This window comes from Ahaetulla prasina, chromosome 4, assembly GCF_028640845.1.
Source record: "Ahaetulla prasina isolate Xishuangbanna chromosome 4, ASM2864084v1, whole genome shotgun sequence".
NCBI lineage: Eukaryota > Metazoa > Chordata > Lepidosauria > Squamata > Colubridae > Ahaetulla > Ahaetulla prasina.
The window spans coordinates 147,832,298-147,850,983 of NC_080542.1; the positions used below are offsets into that span (position 1 = coordinate 147,832,298).

Below are 18,686 nucleotides of genomic sequence, written 5' to 3' on the forward strand. Positions count from 1 at the left end.
AGAACATCCTTCCCAACTAAGGAAGGTCCAACAGCTGTCGATGGCCAATTCCTTACTTAAATATGGAGAATGGGCAGAAGAAGAAAGGAGACCATTTAACCATTCCATCCCATGTCCTTCCAGGTGCCGATGGCTTACACAACCCAGCGGAATCCCTACCTTTAGCGGTGGCCAAAGAAGCCAAAGTCAGTGAGATGCAGGACGATCAGCTAGCAGAAGAAGACCTCTCCTTCTTGGACAATCAGTGAGTTTTGTCATGCCCCCCCCTCCCCTCCCCCAGGAAGGAGTATTCTCAAGGATCCTGCAGTCCTCCTCCTCTTTCTCCTCCTCCACCACTCTGCACACCCTAATCCTAGCACTGATGATTTTCCCTAGTTGGGTCGTGAAATGTCTGCAGGAAAGTCACCAAGCTCAGAGAGAACCAAGGACCACTCAATCCTTTTCTTCTTCTTCTTCTTCTTCTTCTTCTACTTCTTCTTCTTCTTCTTCTTCTTCTTCTTCTTCTTCTTCTTCTTCTTCTTCTTCTTCTTCTTCTTCTTTTCCTCCTCCTCTCCTCCTCCTCCTCCTCCCTTCTTCCTTTTCTCTTCCTCTCTTCTTCCTCTTCTTCTTCTTCTCTTCTTCTCCTCCTCCACCACCTCCTCCTCTTCTCTTCTCCTCCTCCTCCTCCTCCTCCTCTTCTTCTCCTCCTCCTTCTCCTCCTCCTCCTCCTCTCTTCTTCCTCTTCTCCTTCTCCTCCTCTTCCTTTCTTCTTCCTCTCTTCTTCCTCCTCCTCCTCTTCTTCTTCTCTTCTTCTTCTTCTTCTCCACCACCTCTCCTCCTCCTCCTTTCTTCCTCTCCTCCTCCTCCTCCTCCTCTTCTTCTCTTCTTCTTTCTCCTCCTCCTCTCCTCCTCTTCTTCTTCTCTCCTCCTCCTCCTCCTCCTTCTCTTCCTCCTCTCTTCTTCTCTTCTTCTCCTTCTCCTCCTCCTCTCCTCCTCCTCTCTTCTTCTTCTTCTCCTCCTCCACCTCCTCCTCCTCCTCTTCTTCTCCTCCTCCACCTCCTCCTCCTCCTCTTCTTCTCCTCCTCCACCACCTCCTCCTCCTCTTCTTCTCCTCCTCCACCATCTCTCCTCCTCCTCCTTTCTTCCTCCCCTCCTCCTCCTCCTCCTCTTCTTCGTCTTCTTCTTTTCTCCTCCTCCTTCTTCCTCTTCTTCTTCTTCTCCTCCTCCTCTTCTTCTTCTCCTCCTCCTCCTCCTCCTCTTCTTCTTCTTTTCCTCTTCCTCCTCTTCTTCTCCTCCTCCTCCTCGCTACTTCCTCTTCTTCTTCATCTCTTCCTCCTCCTCTCTTCTTCTTCTTCTTCTCTTCTTCTTTTTCTCCTCTTCCTCCTTTTCTTCCTCTTCTTCTTCTCCTCCTCCTCCTCCTCCCCTCCTTCTCCTCCTCCTCCTCCTCCCACTTCCTCCCAAAACTGATGATGTTCCCTAGTTGTATCATGTGAGGTCTGCAAGGAAACCACCAAGCTCAGAGAGCGCCAATGGCGCTCTCCTTAGATCTTCAGCGAAGTCCTCCCCTGGGTTCCTTTCCACCTAGCTATAGGGAGAGCCTTCATTTTTTTAACCCTTCCCAGCCCACATTAAGGTTTCACCATTCCCCGACCTTTCCTGGGCCTGCTGACGGTTCCCGCTGAAGCTCTGCGGGAATCCTGAGGCCGCAGAAGTCACCAGACGCGTTGCCTCTTTCAGCCTAGAACCCAAAGAACAAAACCAGCGAGAGAAACTGCTGATCTCGGAGGATTGCGAACTCATCACCGTTGTGGCGGTGATCCCGGGGCGCCTGGAGATCACCACCCAACAGATCTATTTTTACGACAGCAACAGCGAGAAAGAGGAGACCGAGGACGGTAAGTGAGTGCGACGGGATGCGAGAACGGCCTTGGGAGAGAAAAGGAAGAGTACTGATAGTCCTTGACTTATGAACACCGTTGGGACCAGTGTCGTAAGGGTGAAAACGAATTGTAAGTCCCTCTTTTCAGTGCTGTTGTAACTTGAAGCGGTCGCTAAGTGAGTAATTGCGTGTCAAGAACTACCTGTATTGATGCAAACAATGACTTGAAAATCAACACAGGTGTCAAGGAAGGGAGTTTCTTCCCTCCGGCATGCAGTGTAGAGGCCGTTCATTTAATGACCAATCAAATTTACAATGCCATGACTGTTTTTCACACTTACAACCATTGTATCCCACCCATGATCTTGCAGCGTCCCGGTTGCAGCGTCCCGGGGGTCATGCGATTCCCCCTTTGACAACCGTCCGCTGAGCAAAGTCAATGAGGGAAGCCGGATTCACTTAACGACCGTGTGACTAATGTATTAACTGTAGCGATTCACTCGTAGCAAGAAAAGTCATAAAATGTGGCGAAACAACTGTCTTGCTAAGCAACTAAAATCTGGCGTTCAATTGTGGTCGTAAGTCAAGGACTACCTGTATATGGGATGGTAGCAGCAGCTTCCCCATTGTCCCTGGGTGCAGAGTCCCTTCCATCCCCCTCTTTGAGTCCCCGAGAAATGAGCAAATGGTGGTTTTCTGCGCCTACTCCTAGGTATCGGACACGACTTCAAGCGTCCACTTGGTCAGCTCCGGGAGCTGCACCTGCGACGTTACAACCTTCGACGTTCGGCCCTGGAGTTCTTCTTCATCGACCAGGCGAATTATTTCCTCAACTTCAAGAAAATGGTAACTGAAAGTTCCTTCCCTCATGAAAAGTACACAGGAGAAGGGACAACTTGGGGCAGGTGCCATCTTGGAAACAGAGAACAGCCCTTTGGTCTAGTGGTTAAGTGTTCTGTCCCCCCCCCCACCTCACCTAAGAAAACTCAAGTGCCAAAGGATGTCTGCCAGCAATTTATTTACATGTTGGCCTGGTTTCCTTTGGCAGAAGAAAGTTCTGGCAGCTGCTCTCCAAGTGCCAGCCAAGTTTCTTATCAAGAGTCAGTGTGTTTACAGTCCGTTGCCAGAGCAACCAGGAGTCTAAAGAACGGTCAAGAGTTACTCACAAAAATCCAAGTCTTAAATCCAAAAACTGTCTGAAGCTCACACGATGCAGTTCACACTTAGTAGCTTTTGTCCGTCACAAGGGCCAGATGGCAACCCCACCCGCTTTTATCCCCTGTGGGGTATGGCTCAGTGACTCAGCACTCCCTGGGCCTGCCACACCTCTTCCTCTGCTGCGCACGCCTCTCTTTCTGATGCTGTCTAGGGTCAATCCACGATTGATCCTCCTCGTCCTCTATCTGTGGGGGCTCTGACACACCTTCTTCCTGGCCTTCCGCCGGCATTTGAGGCGTTGCCAGGAAGGAGGGACCTGGAGAGGGAGGCCTTGTCGGCTCCTCTCCCTCACTCTCCGAGTCATCCTCCTCCATGAGGACAGGCTCCGCAGTCACAGCATTAAGGTAGAAAACAAGAGGTAGTGAATTCTAGCCCTGCCTTAGCCCTGAAAGCCAACTGGGTGACTTTGGGCCGATCACCAGGAGACGGGGAGTTCTAGTCCCCCCCCTTAGGCATGAAAGCCGGCTGGGTGATTCCCTCCTTCTCAGCGCCTGCCATCTCTCGCAGGTTGCTTTCGTTGGGAAAATAGGAAGATATGTTCACCGCCTTGAGCTATTTATAAAAATAATGCAGGCAGGATAGAAATAAGCAACAAAGAAATAACGAAATTAAAATAGTAAAATAAAAATTATTAAAAATAAAATTATTAAATGATAATTAAATTAAATATTAAATCTTCCTGAACGCCGCCTAATCCCCCCACCGGCTTCTTTCCCCAGGTGAGGAACAAGGTCTATTCCACCATCCTCAGCTTGCAGCTTCCCAACCAGATTTATCAAGGCAGCCGCTCCCCGCAGGACTTGCTCAAGGCCTCCGGACTGACTCAGGTACCCTATCGTTCTGTGGACAAAGAAACCCCACTTTTCTGGAACGTTCCTTGTGCGGGAATGTCAACCCCCCTTCTGGAAGAGCGGGAGATCCCGCCTGATCCAGGAAGCATTGCACTGCCACAGGAATCCCTTTCACCCCCTCTAGAATAGAATAGAATGGAATGGAATGGAATGGAATGGAATGGAATAGAATAGAATAGAATAGAATAGAATAGAATAGAATAGAATAGAATAGAATAGAATAGAATAGAATAGAATAGAATAGAATAGAATAGAATTTTATTGGCCAAGTGTGATTGGACACACAAGGAATTTGTCTTGGTGCATATGCTCTCAGTGTACATAAAAGAAAAGATACGTTCATCAAGGTACAACATTTACAACACAATTGATGGTCAATATATCAATATAAATCATAAGGATTGCCAGCAACAAGTTATAGTCATACAGTCATAAGTGGAAAGAGATGGGTGATGGGAACGATGAGAAGATTAATAGTAGTGCAGATTCAGTAAATAGTCTGACAGTGTTGAGGGAATTATTTGTTTAGCAGAGTGATGGCCTTCGGGAAAAAACTGTTCTTGTGTCTAGTTGTTCTGGTGTGCAGTGCTCTATAGCGTCGTTTTGAGGGTAGGAGTTGAAACAGTTTATGTCCAGGATGCGAGGGATCTGCAAATATTTTCACGGCCCTCTTCTTGATTCGTGCAGTATACAGGTCCTCAATGGAAGGCAGGTTGGTAGCAATTATTTTTTCTGCAGTTCTAATTATCCTCTGAAGTCTGTGTTTTTCTTGTTGGGTTGCAGAACCGAACCAGACAGTTATAGAGGTGCAAATGACAGATTCAATAATTCCTCTGTAGAATTGGATCAGCAGCTCTACACAGGGAGTCCTCGGCTTTGGACCATTCATTGAGCGACCATTCGAAGTTACAGCGGCATTGGAAAAAAGTCACTTAAGACCAGTCCTCGCACTTGCGACCATCGCTGCATCCCACAATCGAGCGGTCAAAATTCAGGCATTGGACAACTGGGGTGTATTTTCTAGCAATTGCAATGTCCATGGGATCACACAATGAGTGGGCCGCCGTTGGCGATTTTCTGACCAGCAAAATCAGTGGGAAACCAGATTCGCTTAACGACTGCATTGTTCACTCAACAACTGCAGGGATTCATTTACCAAATTTGACCAAAAAGGGGCATATAACTCGTATAACAGCTGCTTTGCTTAGCAGTGGAAATTCTGTTCTTGTCGTGTCCCACTCCTCCTCCGACGGCCGGGTCTGGGAAGTCTGTATCAAGCGTGGCCACGAAGCCTCTGCAGCTTTGCCAAATTCCTGTCAGAGTTCTCAGGTCAGGCAGGAATCCAAGGTGTGACTTCAGCAACCAGATGAGACTTTGCCTGACTCAAGGAATGCCAAAAAGCACATCCTTTATAGAGGCGATGGGGTGTGGCTCCATGACTCAGCACTTATCCAGGCCTGCCCCTCCCTTCCTTTTGCTGACGTCGCCTCTCCATTCTCCGGAAGCGGGGATCTGTCCACTTTTCGTCCTCCTGCTCAGCTGCCAGCAATTCTAGCTCGTGGCTGGCTTCGTGCTCACACGCTGTAGGAGGGAGGTTTGTTTGCTCATTCTGTCCGGGCATGGTGCCAGGGCTGGGGGCTGGAGGCATGCCAGGCCATTCTTCTTCACTATCGGTCTCTGGCTCAGATAGCAGGAGATAGGAGGGGCCCGGATGAGGAGAGGAGGGCGGGTGAGGCACAACAGTTCTCAGTTGTGGTCGTATGTTGAGGACTGTGTTAAAAGTCGCCAATATCATGGGACGTTGTCCATCGATGTATTTGGCCTGCAATCCTCTCCCTTTCCCCAGTGTAGAGATAGTCCTCAACGTACGACCACAGGAAATTCCTTTTCCTAAACCGGACATTTGTTAAGTGAGCTTTGCCCCAATTTGGGACGTTTCCTGCCACCCCGGTTGTTAAGCGCATCATAGCAGTTGTTACGATTAATAACGAAGTTGTTAAGCGAACCCGGCTTCCCCATTGACTTTGCTTGTCAGAAGGTCACAAAAGGGACCCCAGGACGTTACAACTGTCATAAGTCCATGCCAGTTTCCAAGCATCCTAACTTTGGTCACATGACTGTCGCAAGGGTGGTCCCTTTTTTCAGTGCTGTCATAACTTTGAATGATCACCGAACGAATGGTTGTATGTCGAGGATTATCTAGAAAAACTCTGGAGAACAGTCTCCAGGCCCAGCTACCACCTTCAGTTTCAGTAATGGGACAAAAGTATTTCTATTCTCTTGCTTTCCTGTTGGTTTATCGCCTTTGGAACCTTCGCTTTCTTTTTCTCATTCATGCGGCAAGACAGACAGTTCCAAGATTGAAAAGTTTGGTGGGTCTGTCTGCCCCCTTCTCATGTTTTCTCTGTTCCTGTGTCCACCCATGGTACAGTATATATCTCAGTGGATCCCTTTTTTTTTCCCCTCCAGAAATGGGTCTATAGGGAGATCTCCAACTTTGAATACCTCATGCAGCTGAATACCATTGCAGGACGCACCTACAATGACCTTTCTCAATATCCCGTGGTAAGACCCCAGAATAAAAGGGGGTTGAGGCATAGATAAGGGGAAGGGTCTTCTGGAGCTCCCTCAATGTGGATCCCATGGATCAGGGGTCTCCAATCTTTGCAACTTTACGACTTGTGGACTTCAACTCCCAGAATTCCTCGGCCAGCACATTCTCTTTTCTGCTGTCCCAATCATGCTGGCTGAGGAATTCTGGGAGTTGAAGTCCACAAGCCGTAAAGTTGCAAAGATTGGAGACCCCTGATCCATGGATGACTTCTCTGCGGCGCTGAGATGGGGTTCGAGCATCTTTTTCTTTCTCCCTGTCGTTCAGTTCCCCTGGATCCTGCAAGATTATGTCTCGGAGACCCTGGATCTCAACAACCCGGCCGTTTTCCGGGATCTGTCCAAGCCCATCGGGGTGGCCAATGAGAAACATGCCAAAGATGTTAAAGAGAAGTGAGTTGTGAGCATTTCCTGCGCAAAGTAAGGTGGGAGGAGCTGCAGGTAGACGTTGACTTAGGACCATTCATTTAGAGATGGTTTGAAGTTACAGCTCTGTGATGGTGAACCTATGGTATATCAATGGGCACACGAGCTCAGCTCGGGTGTGCATGCGCGTGGTGGCCAGCTGATTTTCAGGCCGTTTGGGCCCACCAGAAGTAGGGAAACGGGCTGTTTCCTGCCTCCAGAGGGCCTGGGGGGGGAGTCCCGTTTTTCTCTCTCACCTGGCTCCAGAGCCTCTCTATGAGTCTGGGGAGGGTGAAAACTGCCTTTCCCACATCCAACCCCCAGAGGCCCTCCGGAGGCCAGAAATGGCCCATTTACCAACTTACAGTTGGACAGGAAGTGACTTTTTTGCTGTCCCCAGCCTCCAGAGCCTCTCTAGGAGTCTCTAGAGGCTGAGGACAGCAAAAAACGTTACTTCCTGTTCAACTGGAAGTTGGTAAATGGGCTGTTTCTGGCCTCCAGAGGGTCTCCGGGGGGTGGGAAAGGCAGTTTTCACCCTCCCAGATTCATAGAGAAGCTCTGGAGCCACGTGAGAGAGAAAAATGGGCCTGCCAGGCCATGGTGTGCCAGGAGAAGAGAGGATGACGCACGGATGTGTGGGCGCTGGGCGATTGCTTAGTGACTGAAGTTACACTGGATCCCCAAAAGCTATTTTTGACAGTTGTGACCTGTAGGCCGTCAGCCCCTTCAACAGCCAAATCGGATGAGGAGGCGGCCTGGGAGTCAGTATCCAGGTAACCTGAGGGCTCCGAGGGGGAAGAGGGAATGGAACTGTCAGAGAGAGAGAGAGACAAAAGCGGACCCTGGGCTGTCCGTCAGCCCTCAGATGGAGAGTCAAGAGCCCCCAGGTCTGGAGGTGGCTGATGAGGAAGAGGTGGAAGTGCCTGACGTGCAGATGCTCAGAAGGCAGAGGAGAGGAGAGCAGTGGAGATCTAGGGGCTGATCCTTGGGACAGAAGAGCCACCGCTGCTAGCGAAGCCCCAACCTAGCTCTGGGGATAAAAGGCAGGGGGCGGAGATGAATAGATGTGGCAGACAACTGTTCATCTCCCAGCCAGAAGGTCTTGTTAGGCTGCTGTGAGAAAGAGACTCCTTGACAGGACTGCTGGCGCTCCTAATAAAGGAATCATTGCTTCAAGTATAGAAGGTTGGTCGTGTGTGGGGAGCTGGGTCAGAGCAATGATTCAGTTACCGCTGCTGCGGCATCCCTATAATCATTGACCCTTAGAATAAACTGCAAGGATACTGCAGCAGCACCTCCTGTCTATCACTCCCATCCTGCCCCCCTGGGTCCCTGCAGACATTGGGAATCCAATAGCGAGGTGAAGCAGGCCTAAAACCTTTGGGGTCCCTATGATGTGGGAAGCAGAGCACAAGGTACTGGAAGGGTTGAAGGAGGTCTTGGGAGTCCCTGTGCTGGACCTCCCTGAGGCAACTTGCATTCCACTTAATGACCCAATCAGTCACTTAATAACAGCACAGGGGAGAGATCAGTTTGGGATCATTAAGCGAGGTGATCACATCACGGCTTGCAGCCATAATGCGCCAACTCCGTTACGGTCGCGAGTCGACACCTACCAGTTATAAGTTGTTGTCGAATTTGTTAAAGTTCTCCGTGAATGGTCAGCTGAAGCTCCTAGAGATACGTCCGTGGTGGTCTTAGGAATGTCGTTCCCCTCGACAGTTGTCGGACTCGATCTTGGAACAGGTTGTGTCTCCTGGGTGGTTCTTTGGGTCTTCATTCCACCTCGTAAGGCAGGAATCCACAAATGGATTTGCGGAGCAGATCCTCAGATCTGATCAAGGGACCCTGCTCACTTCATCCTTCGCGTCAGCGTCTCCTGACCTTGTTGTGTCCTCACTCTGTCACTTCAGGTACGAGAGCTTCGAAGACCCCACGGGAATGATTGACAAATTCCACTATGGCACCCACTACTCCAACGCAGCCGGTGTCATGCACTACCTGATCCGTACAGAGCCGTTCACCACGCTGCATATCCAGCTGCAGAGCGGGAGGTGAGCTGGAACACGACCATGGACCGCCGTTGATCCTGGCTGTGATAGCGTCCTCGTTTCACTCCAAACCCCGATAATATCCAGATTTCCTCAATCTAGCAAAAGTTTGATTTGGCAATGGGGTGAAGGTCCCACAATGGGGTGAAGGTCCCACAATGGGGTGAAGGTCTCACAATGAATTTGGTTGGGTTTTGTTGTCGAACCGACGTCATGAGATCTCAGCCTGACGTCGCGTCTGCACACTCAGTCCTTGGCGGGAATGGTTATTACTTCATCTTCTGCTCCTCCTGTCTCAGATTTGATTGTTCTGATCGCCAATTCCACTCAGTTCCTGCCGCTTGGCAGGCTCGCTTGGAGAACCCGGTGGATGTGAAAGAATTGATCCCGGAATTCTTCTACTTTACCGATTTTCTGGAGAACCAGAATGGTAAGGAGTGTCCCCAGCCAGTGGGCCGTTCGCGTTTCCAACAGTGTCAATGAGAAATTGGAAGTGAGATATCGAAACTTGCAGTCTAAAGCAGGGGTCTGTTGTGCCTCGCCCACCCCCCTCTCCGCAGCCGGGCCCCTCTCATCTCCTGTTATCTCAGCCAGAGACTGATAGTGCAGACGAAGGGCCTGGCATGCCTCCAGCCCCAGTCCTGGCACCATGCCCGGACAGACTGAGCAAATAACCCTCCCCCACCCCCCACAGCGTGTGAGCATGAGGAACATGAAGTCAGTCACGAGCTAGAATTGCCGGCAGCTGGAGGGTGGACAGATCCATGCTTCCGGAGAATGGAGAGGCGACGTCAGCAAAAGGAAGGGAGGGGCAGGCCTGGATAAGTGCTGAGTCATGGAGCCACACCCCATGGCCTATATAAAGGACCAGCTTTCTGGCATTCTCTGAGTCAGGCAAAGTCTAATCTGAATTGCTGAAGTCACACCTTGGATTCCTGCCTGCCCTGAGGACTCTGATAGGACTTTGGCAAAGCTGCAGAGGCTTTGCAGCCACGCTTGATACGGACTTCCCCGACCCGGCCGTCACAGGAGGAGTGGGACACGACAGGGTCTCCAACCTTGGTCCCTTTAAGACTTATGGACTTCAACTCCCAGAGTTGAAGCAAAGCTGGCTGAGGGACTCTGGGAGTTGAAGTCCACAAGCCTTAAAGGGACCAAGGTTGGAGACCCCTGGTCTAAAGCATTACAGGTAGTCTTCGACTTACAACATTTGTTTAGTGACTGTTCAAAGTTACAACAGCACTGAAAAATGTAATTTATGACCACTTACGACCATCGCAACATTCCCTGGGGTCTTGTGATCAAAATTCAGTCGCTTGGCAACTGACCCATGTTTATGACGGTTGCAGTGTCCCGGGGTCATGTGATCACCTTTTGTGACCTTCTGACAAACTCAGTGGGGGAAGTCAGATTCACTTAACAACCGTGTGACTAACTTAACGACTGCAGTAATTCCCTTAACAACTATGGCAAGAAAGGTCATAAAATGGGGCAAAATTCACTCAACAACTATCTCGCTTAGCAACAGAAATTTTGGGCTCAGTTGTGGCAGGTCTACATACAATACATATCTTTATATTACACGATAATATATTACTCGATTGTTTATATATCTTAATATTATCTATATTCGCACCTGGAGTTTATCCTCTTTCAATTTCAGCCAGCAAGCGCTGTCTCCTGTCTTGAAAACGTTGCAACCTTCCTCTTTCTTCTCTTTCGCAGGTTTCGATCTCGGCTCTCTTCAGATATCGAATGAGAAAGTGGGGGACGTGGTCCTTCCCAAATGGGCCAAATCCCCAGAAGATTTTATCCACAAACACCGGCAAGCACTAGTATGTGAAATCAAGTGTTGACTGCACAATGGGGTTGCTAGGAAGGTTGTCCCATCTTAAACTTTGCGAAGCACCTCTAAAAAGTCCAGGCAAATGTAGAATTGTGGGGTGCCTCTGAGCTTGGTGGTTTTCTTGCAGATGTTTCATGACCCAACTAGGGAACATCATCAGTGCTGGAAGGGAGGGTTGAGAGGAGGAGGAGGAGGAGGAGGACTGTGGGATCTTTGGTACTCTCTGAACGTGGTTGTTTTCTTGTAGACATTTCATATCTCAAATATGGAACAACATCAGTGCATCATCAGCTATAAAAATTCTCTTCTACCTATATACTACTAAAACTCTGGTGTCTGTTTGTAACCTTCAGTTGGGCAAAATGGGGCATCATAGGTCAATAATTTTTGAATCAGTGTATCTCAAATAGGTTAACTTACAAAATGCATCTAAAATCCAGGATTCCTGATTACCATAGGATGGAAATTTGGCAAAGTTATGACTGCTTTATGCTGCCATGTTGCTGCACTGTTGTGCTGCCATGGTCACATGACTGCCATTTCCAACATTCCGGCCAACTTCCTACAAGGAAAGTTAATGGGGAAGCCTGCAGGAAGTCAAAAGGCATTGTTCCTTATGTTTTTCTTTAGATAGCAAAGTATCTCTGAAATACTAGTTGTCTAGTTATCTCTACATTTCAGGGTTTTAAATACACCTTTGGATGTCCTCATTTGGGAACGGTTTTCGCACATCACGATGAATTGAATTGAGTTGTTTTCCTGTGGAAATAATACACTGTTTGACTTCCCATCTCTGTGTTGCATCCTCCACAGGAATCCGAGTATGTCTCAGCCCATCTGCATGAATGGATCGACTTGATCTTTGGCTATAAGCAGAGGGGGCCAGCAGCTGTGGAGGCTCTGAATGTATTCTATTATTGCACTTATGAAGGTAGGAGGACAAAACAAAGATTTTAAGTCAGGGATGCTCCCTTCCCAGGGACCCTGGAAGGATTCGATATGAATTAGCAACCCTCTCAACTTCTTTGCAAAAAGGACAGCGACAATTGGGTGAGGGGCTACCAGAACCCAGAATGGGATAACTCGGCCCCAGCTGACCTGCCCTGGCCAATTCACAGAACCGACGCACCATGGGACAACTCAGTGCAGCCAACTCTCCACAGGACAATTCAACACAGGATAACTGTTCCATTATCCACTACTATTTCTTCGACATTATTTTAATTTTTTGTCATTCACAAAAATGACAAAATGTGGTCACATGTTGACAAAAATTAAAATGATGTCGAAGAAACAGTGGCAGGTAACAGTACAGTTATCCCGTGTTGAATTTTTCCGCGGCAGATTTTCCCATGGCACATTGGCCATGGTGAGTTGTGCTTCAGTGAGTCAGATGGGGCGAGTTGTCCTAGAACCACCAGGAGAAGAGGGTCGGGATAGATACTACGATCCTTTGATTATTGTTCAGCTCTGCATCCGAAGAGATGTCAAAACAACTTGTTCCAATTCTCTACTGCAGTACTGTACTGAACTGCACTGTACTGTACTGTAAGCTATACAGTCCGCCGTTTTGGTGTTACACCTGCCGTTTTCACTTAGGGGCAGTTGATTTGGACGCGATCGCAGATGAAACGCAACGCAAGGCTTTGGAAGGCATCATCAGTAACTTTGGGCAGACCCCCTGCCAACTGTTGAAGGTACAGGGGTTAATAATTGCAGTTGTTGTGTTTCCGCAGTGGATAAAGAGGCGGTTTCCTTCTAGGGTTCAGGACCTAGCCAGAATGAGCAATAAAGAAGTACAGGTTGTCCTTATTAATTTGATTTTTATTAATTTGATTTTAATTAATAATGTAATTAAATTATTATAATTTAATTTTATTAATTTGATCCTTGACTTAAAACCATTCATTTAGTGGCCGTTCGAAGTCACAATGGCACTGAAATCAGTGGGTTTTGACCAGGGGTGAAATGTAAAATTTACTACCGGTTCTGTGGGCGTGGCTTGGTGGGGGGTAATGTGACTGGGTGGGTGTGGCCAACTTCTTTTTTTTTTTTTTACTTTTAAAAGCATTTTGTCTACAACCTCTTCGGCCGAAAAAAAATGATTTTAAAAGGTTCCTCCGACAATCCCAGCTGAGTTGCCTGGTCGTCAGAGGCTTTTTTTTTTTCTTTTAAAAGCATTTTTTAGAGGTTGTAGAAAAAATGCTTTTAAAAGCCTCTGACAATCCCAGCTGAGCCACACGATCATCAGAGGCTTTTCTTTTTTTTAACTTTTCAAAACATTTTTTCTGCCGAAGAAAAAATTCTTTTAAAAGTAAAAAAAAAAAACACCTGATGATCGCGCGGCTCAGCTGGGCATGGAGGGATGGGCAGGGATTTTTGCTACCGGTTCTCCGAACCACCCGCCGCCATCGCTACCGGATCAGGCGATCCGGTCCGAACCAGGAGCATTTCACCACTTGTTTTGACTGGTTTTAACACTTACAACCCAGTAGTAGGATTCAAATCCCGACACTACTGATTTGCTATCGGTAGCGCGCAGTGCTTCTGTGCATGCGCAGAGTGTTTTTGATGGTGAGTGGGCGGAGTCTCCCACCACCGCCACTTCCAGTTCCCCTGAACCGGTGCAAACTGGGAGCAACCCAACACTGTTACAACCATTGCAGGATCAAATGTGGCCATAAGTCAAGGACTACCAGTAGTGAGCTACCAAATCTTGGAAGACGGACGAGGATTAGACAAGGCCTATAAATGGTTGAGGAATAAGACCTTCCTTAAATATTGAGGAATGGTCATTTTAAACATTTAAGCTTTTGTTTTTCAGGTAGTTCTCAACTTACAACCTCCATGAAAGCCAAAATGTCCGTTGCTAAGCGAGATAGTCATTAAGTAAATTTCGCTTGGTGACCATTCAAATTTACAACAGCACTGAAAATAGTGAGTTATGATGACTTTTCACACTTACAACCATTGGGGCACGTCCACGGTTACGTGATCAATATTTGGATGCTTGGCAGCTGGCTCCTATTTACGGCCATTGCAGCATCCCCGGGATCATGTGATCCCTTCTTACGACCGTTCGACCAGCAAAGTCGGTAGCCAGATTCGCTTCACCACGTTCCTTAACAACTGCAGTGATTCACTTAACAACGGTGGCAGGAAAGGTCGGGAAATGGGGCCAAACTCACTGAACAACTGTCTCGCTTAGCAACAGAAATTATGGGTTCCGTTGTGGTCGTAAGTCGAGGACTACCTGTATCTTCAGGGAAATGGAAAAACGAAAAGTTCTTGTAAAATTGAGTGTTTTTCTTCTTCGCAGGAACCTCACCCGGCTCGTTTTTCGGCTGAAAATGCCGCCAAGAGGCTTTCTCGCCTGGATACATATTCTCCGAACATTTTTGAAAACCTGGATCAACTCAAATCGTTCTTCGTTGAAGTAAGTCTTTTCCCATATTGAGACGAAAGGGGTCAGTTTTGATTGCTCCCCATCTAGCCACCGATACAGGGAGTCCTCAACTTAGGACCATTCGTTTAGTGACCCTTTGGAGTTACAACAGCACTGAGAAAAATGGTCCTCACACTTGTGACCGTCTCACACAGTCACATGATCAGAATTCAGGTGGTTGGCAACCAGTACTTAGAGATAGTCCTCCACTTACAAAAGTTCACTTAGTGACCATTCAGAGTTTATAACAACACTAAAGAAAGTGACCTTTTTTCACACTTACGACCATTGCATGGTCATGTGATCAAAATTTAGATGCTTGGGATGTTGACTCACATTTATGACCGTTGAAGTGTCCTGGAGGACCATGCGACCCTCCTTTGGCGACCTTCTCCCATTTTAACAACTGCAGTGATTCATTTAACAACTGCAGCAAGAAAGATCGTAAAAAGGGGTCAAAGTTCACTCAACAAATCTCTCACTTAGCAACAAAAAATTTGGGGTGCCCAATTGTGGTCGTAAGTCGAGGATTTCCTGTACAGTTGCAATGTCCTGGGACCACGTGATCTGCCGTTTGTGACCTTCCCCCTCCCTCCCGCCAGTCAATGGGGGTGGGGAGAAGCTGGATTCACTTAACAACCACATACAGGTGCTGAAGAAGGAACTGAAGAAGGTTCTTCGGACAAGATGCAAAACTTTTTCAAGGAAAATAAAAACCAAGAAAGTCGAGTTGTTGTTGTTGTTGTTAGTTGCGAAGTCGTGTCCGACCCATCACGACCCCATGGACAACGTTCCTCCAGGCCTTCCTGTCCTCTACCATCCTCTGGAGTCCATTTAAACTCATGCCTACTGCTTCAGTGACTCCATCCAGCCACCTCGTTCTCTGTCCTCCCCTTCTTCTTTTGCCCTCAATCTTTCCCAGCATTAGGCTCTTCTCCAGTGAGTCCTTCCTTCTCATCAGGTGGCCAAAGGATTTGAGTTTCCTCTTCAGGATCTGGCCTTCTAAAGAGCAGTCAGGGTTGATCTCCTCTAGGACTGACCGGTTGGATTGCCTTGCAGTCCAAGGGACTCGCAGGAGTCTTCTCCAGCACCAGAGTTCAAAGGCCTCAATTCTTTGGCGCTCAGCCTTTCTTATGGTCCAACCTTCACAGCCGTCCATTGCAACTGGGAAAATCATAGCTTTGACTATACGCACTTTTGTTGGCAGGGTGATGTCTCTGCTTTTTAGTACGCTGTTTAGATTTGCCATAGCTTTCCTCCCCAGGAGCAACCATCTTTTAATTTCTTGGCTGCAGTCCCCATCTGCAGTGATCTTGGAGCCCAGGAAGATAAAATCTGTCACTACCTCCATTTCTTCCCCATCTATCTGCCAGGAATTGAAAGGGCCGGATGCCATGATTTTTGTTTTCTTAATGCTGAGTTTCAAGCCAACTTTTGCACTCTCCTCCTTCACCCGCATCAAGAGGCTCTTCAGTTCCTCTTCGCTTTCTGCCATTAGAGTGGTATCGTCTGCATATCTGAGGTCCTTTTTGGAAAAGCACTTTTAGGACCGACCTTCAAAAGTACACCAGATCATTAAAAACACGACGCTCTGTCTTCTCTTCTTCTTTGTTTAGGGCATCAGCGACCGGATCCCGCTTGTCCAGGTGATCGTGCCCAAGAGCCAGTGTCATTCTTTCATGACTCAGGGATCTCCTGACATGATGGTAAGAAGTGTGTGTGTGTGTGTGTGAAGAAATCCTTGAGCTTTTCCAGCAATTTTTTAGAAAGTTGACATAGTGGACAATGTGATGTAGGAGAACCCAAAATAAGTCACTCTCGGAGTCTGCCTTTACCCCTTTGGTTGATTGGGAGAAGTTCTAGAACAGATCCTCCTCATCTAGTGCGGAGTTCACCTGTGGAACTCATTGCCACAAGAGGGGATTATTATTATTATTATTTATTAAATTTATATTGCCGCCTATTCGCACACGGCGACTCAGGGCGGCTTACGGAATATGAAACCTCATTTAGAACAATAAATAATAAAAAAGAATCAAATAAATTAATATAATAAAATCATCCCCAACCCCACCCCAAGGGAATGATAAGGATGGACAGGAACATCAAGACACTCCAGAAGAGGGTACATAAATTGGTGGAAGAGAAGTTTGCTGAGGATTGTGAGTCTTGAAGGTACCATGTTATCTCCAAATTGGGAGCCACCTGCCTCTCAATCTGAGTTGAAGGAGACAAAGGGAAGGATGTGTCCATCTACTTAGGAGCTCAAGTCGGCCACCACAAGGAGCAAAATGGAGGACTAAGAGGTCCTTGGCCTGGTCCATCATGTTTTTTCGAGGAAGGAGGTGTAGAACAGTCCAAAAGAAGTAGTTGTTCATGCAGAGCTAATGAACTTCTGGGATTCATTGTCATGGACATGGTAGTTACCACTAACTTGGCTGGCCATCACAAGGGATTGGATAAATTCTTGGAGGTCTGTTGGAGTCTACATATCTTGAAGACCCCATGTTACCTCTGTGTTGAAGATCAGTTATGGAGAAACAACCATAGAAGATGATAGTTCTCCATCCTGCTCAGACCCATCTAGATGGCCACCAAGAGAAACAATAAGTTGGACCTTGGCTGGACCCAAAAGGCCCTACTAATATTCTCCCACCCCACCCCACTGCTTCTTCTCCCTCATTCTTAGTTGATGTTCCTCACCTTCTGTCCAGGTCACAGTCAGTGCCAACGGGCTGCTGGGAACTCACAGCTGGTTGCCGTATGATAAAAACATCTCCAATTACTTCAGCTTCACCAAAGACTCCACCGTCTCCAACCCAAAGTGAGTCCCAGCTTCTTCTCCGGCCACAAGGACCTTCTGAAAAGCCCCTTCATCTTCCTCCACATCTTCCGACCTTCTTCTTGATTTCTCCTGCCAGGACGCAGCGCTACCTGTACGGCCCCTTTGCTCCGGGGGCAGAGTTGTCCTCCAAGACGTTGGTGGTCTCTCACGACGGCAAGCTCCTCTTCAGCGGAGGTCACTGGGACAACAGCTTGCGGGTCACCTCGTTGAGTAAAGGAAAAGTCGTGGGACACATCAATCGTCACATTGGTAGGAATCCAAGTTTCTGCCAACTTTTTCCTGGAAAATCTAGTCTGTGGAACTCGGGTGTGGATGGACAAATAAGGACAGGACCAGCTTAAATGAGTTTCATTACCCTGACCTATTTCAGGAAGTCCTTGAGATATGACTGTAATGGAGTGCGCCCATGAGAGGCAAGTTAGAACAGTTCTTTCTTTTTTTTTTTATTAAAAAAGTTTTACAACAATTAAATTTTTCCCCCTCCCCTCCTCCTAAACCCCTCCCCGGACTTCCCGGAGCAAACACAAGGTATAGTTCCTTAAACAAAACAGTCATACATTAAATTTTTAAAATCTAACACAATTATAATCTTTCTCTCTCACATAACCTGACTTCTTCCATTAAAATCAAAAATAACTTCCTTCATTCAAAAGCAATCCGAAATTTCTTAATCTGATATCTATTTTGAATATAATCAATCCAGTTCTTCCATTCATTTAAATATTTTTCTTGAGTACTGTCTTTCAAGAAGGCTGATATCTTCGCCATCTCAGCCAAATTGGAAACTTTCAATATCCATTCTTCTATTGTGGGTAATTCTTTTTTCTTCCAATATTGTCCAATCAACAGTCTTGCTGCTGTTATTAAGTTCAAAATCAACTTAGTCTCAATCACTGAAGTTAGAACAGTTCTTAAGCCTGGCGACCACGTGAGCACCTCGCTTAACAATCTCAATCCCTTCACCGATGTGGTCGTTAGGCAGAACACGGGACACCTTAGAGGCAGGAGATGCCCTGGGAGGCTTAGGACAGACTGACCAGCTGGCCAAGACCTCAAGGTCTCCTCCATCCTGATGTACCCCATGCTTTGTTTCCCATCTTTTGGGGACCCCCCCACTGAGCTGGGCTTCGTTTCCTGCCCCTCCCCTGGGTAGTAGCTGCTCCTGGGATCATGTCACATGGGTCAGGAATGAAGAGGCATGCCTGATGGGTAACAAGGGGTGAGGAGGAAGGGGGTGGAGGTTGGGGTGGGGTGGAAGCAGGCTGAAGGCTTGCAGGAAGCTGGTGCGGTAGGTGGGGTGAAATATGCGGGGGGGAGGCTGCAGTCTCCCTGTGGTCAGTCATATGAGTGAATGGCTGGTGGGACATTGCAGTGACCTGTTCTGTCCCCCCTCACCTCCGTCCGAGCGATGGCTTAATTAGCCGGCACTATCAGCTCTGGCAGCAAACTAGCAAGCGTCTGCCAAGTGACTCTGTTATCTCCCTTGATGCTGATGAGTCACCCAGGAACAAACAGTACTTCAGCTCTTAGTTAAGCAGTTGATTTTGCCTGCTACGA

The 18,686-nt window shown here is 47.7% G+C and overlaps 1 protein-coding gene across 1 annotated transcript in view; it reads left to right on the plus strand.

The window, feature by feature from the left end:
• NBEAL2 (neurobeachin like 2) overlaps positions 1-18,686 on the plus strand; it is a 161,784-nt gene that overhangs the window by 131,359 nt on the left and 11,739 nt on the right. Inside the window, exons 36-49 of the mRNA XM_058180000.1 lie at positions 1,717-1,874; positions 2,571-2,704; positions 3,796-3,903; positions 6,397-6,492; positions 6,806-6,930; positions 8,856-8,996; positions 9,293-9,423; positions 10,719-10,828; positions 11,653-11,770; positions 12,439-12,536; positions 14,159-14,275; positions 15,901-15,990; positions 16,999-17,108; positions 17,206-17,378. Coding sequence (XP_058035983.1) covers positions 1,717-1,874; positions 2,571-2,704; positions 3,796-3,903; positions 6,397-6,492; positions 6,806-6,930; positions 8,856-8,996; positions 9,293-9,423; positions 10,719-10,828; positions 11,653-11,770; positions 12,439-12,536; positions 14,159-14,275; positions 15,901-15,990; positions 16,999-17,108; positions 17,206-17,378 — 1,709 coding nt within the window. The remainder of the gene's footprint in view (positions 1-1,716; positions 1,875-2,570; positions 2,705-3,795; positions 3,904-6,396; positions 6,493-6,805; positions 6,931-8,855; positions 8,997-9,292; positions 9,424-10,718; positions 10,829-11,652; positions 11,771-12,438; positions 12,537-14,158; positions 14,276-15,900; positions 15,991-16,998; positions 17,109-17,205; positions 17,379-18,686) is intronic.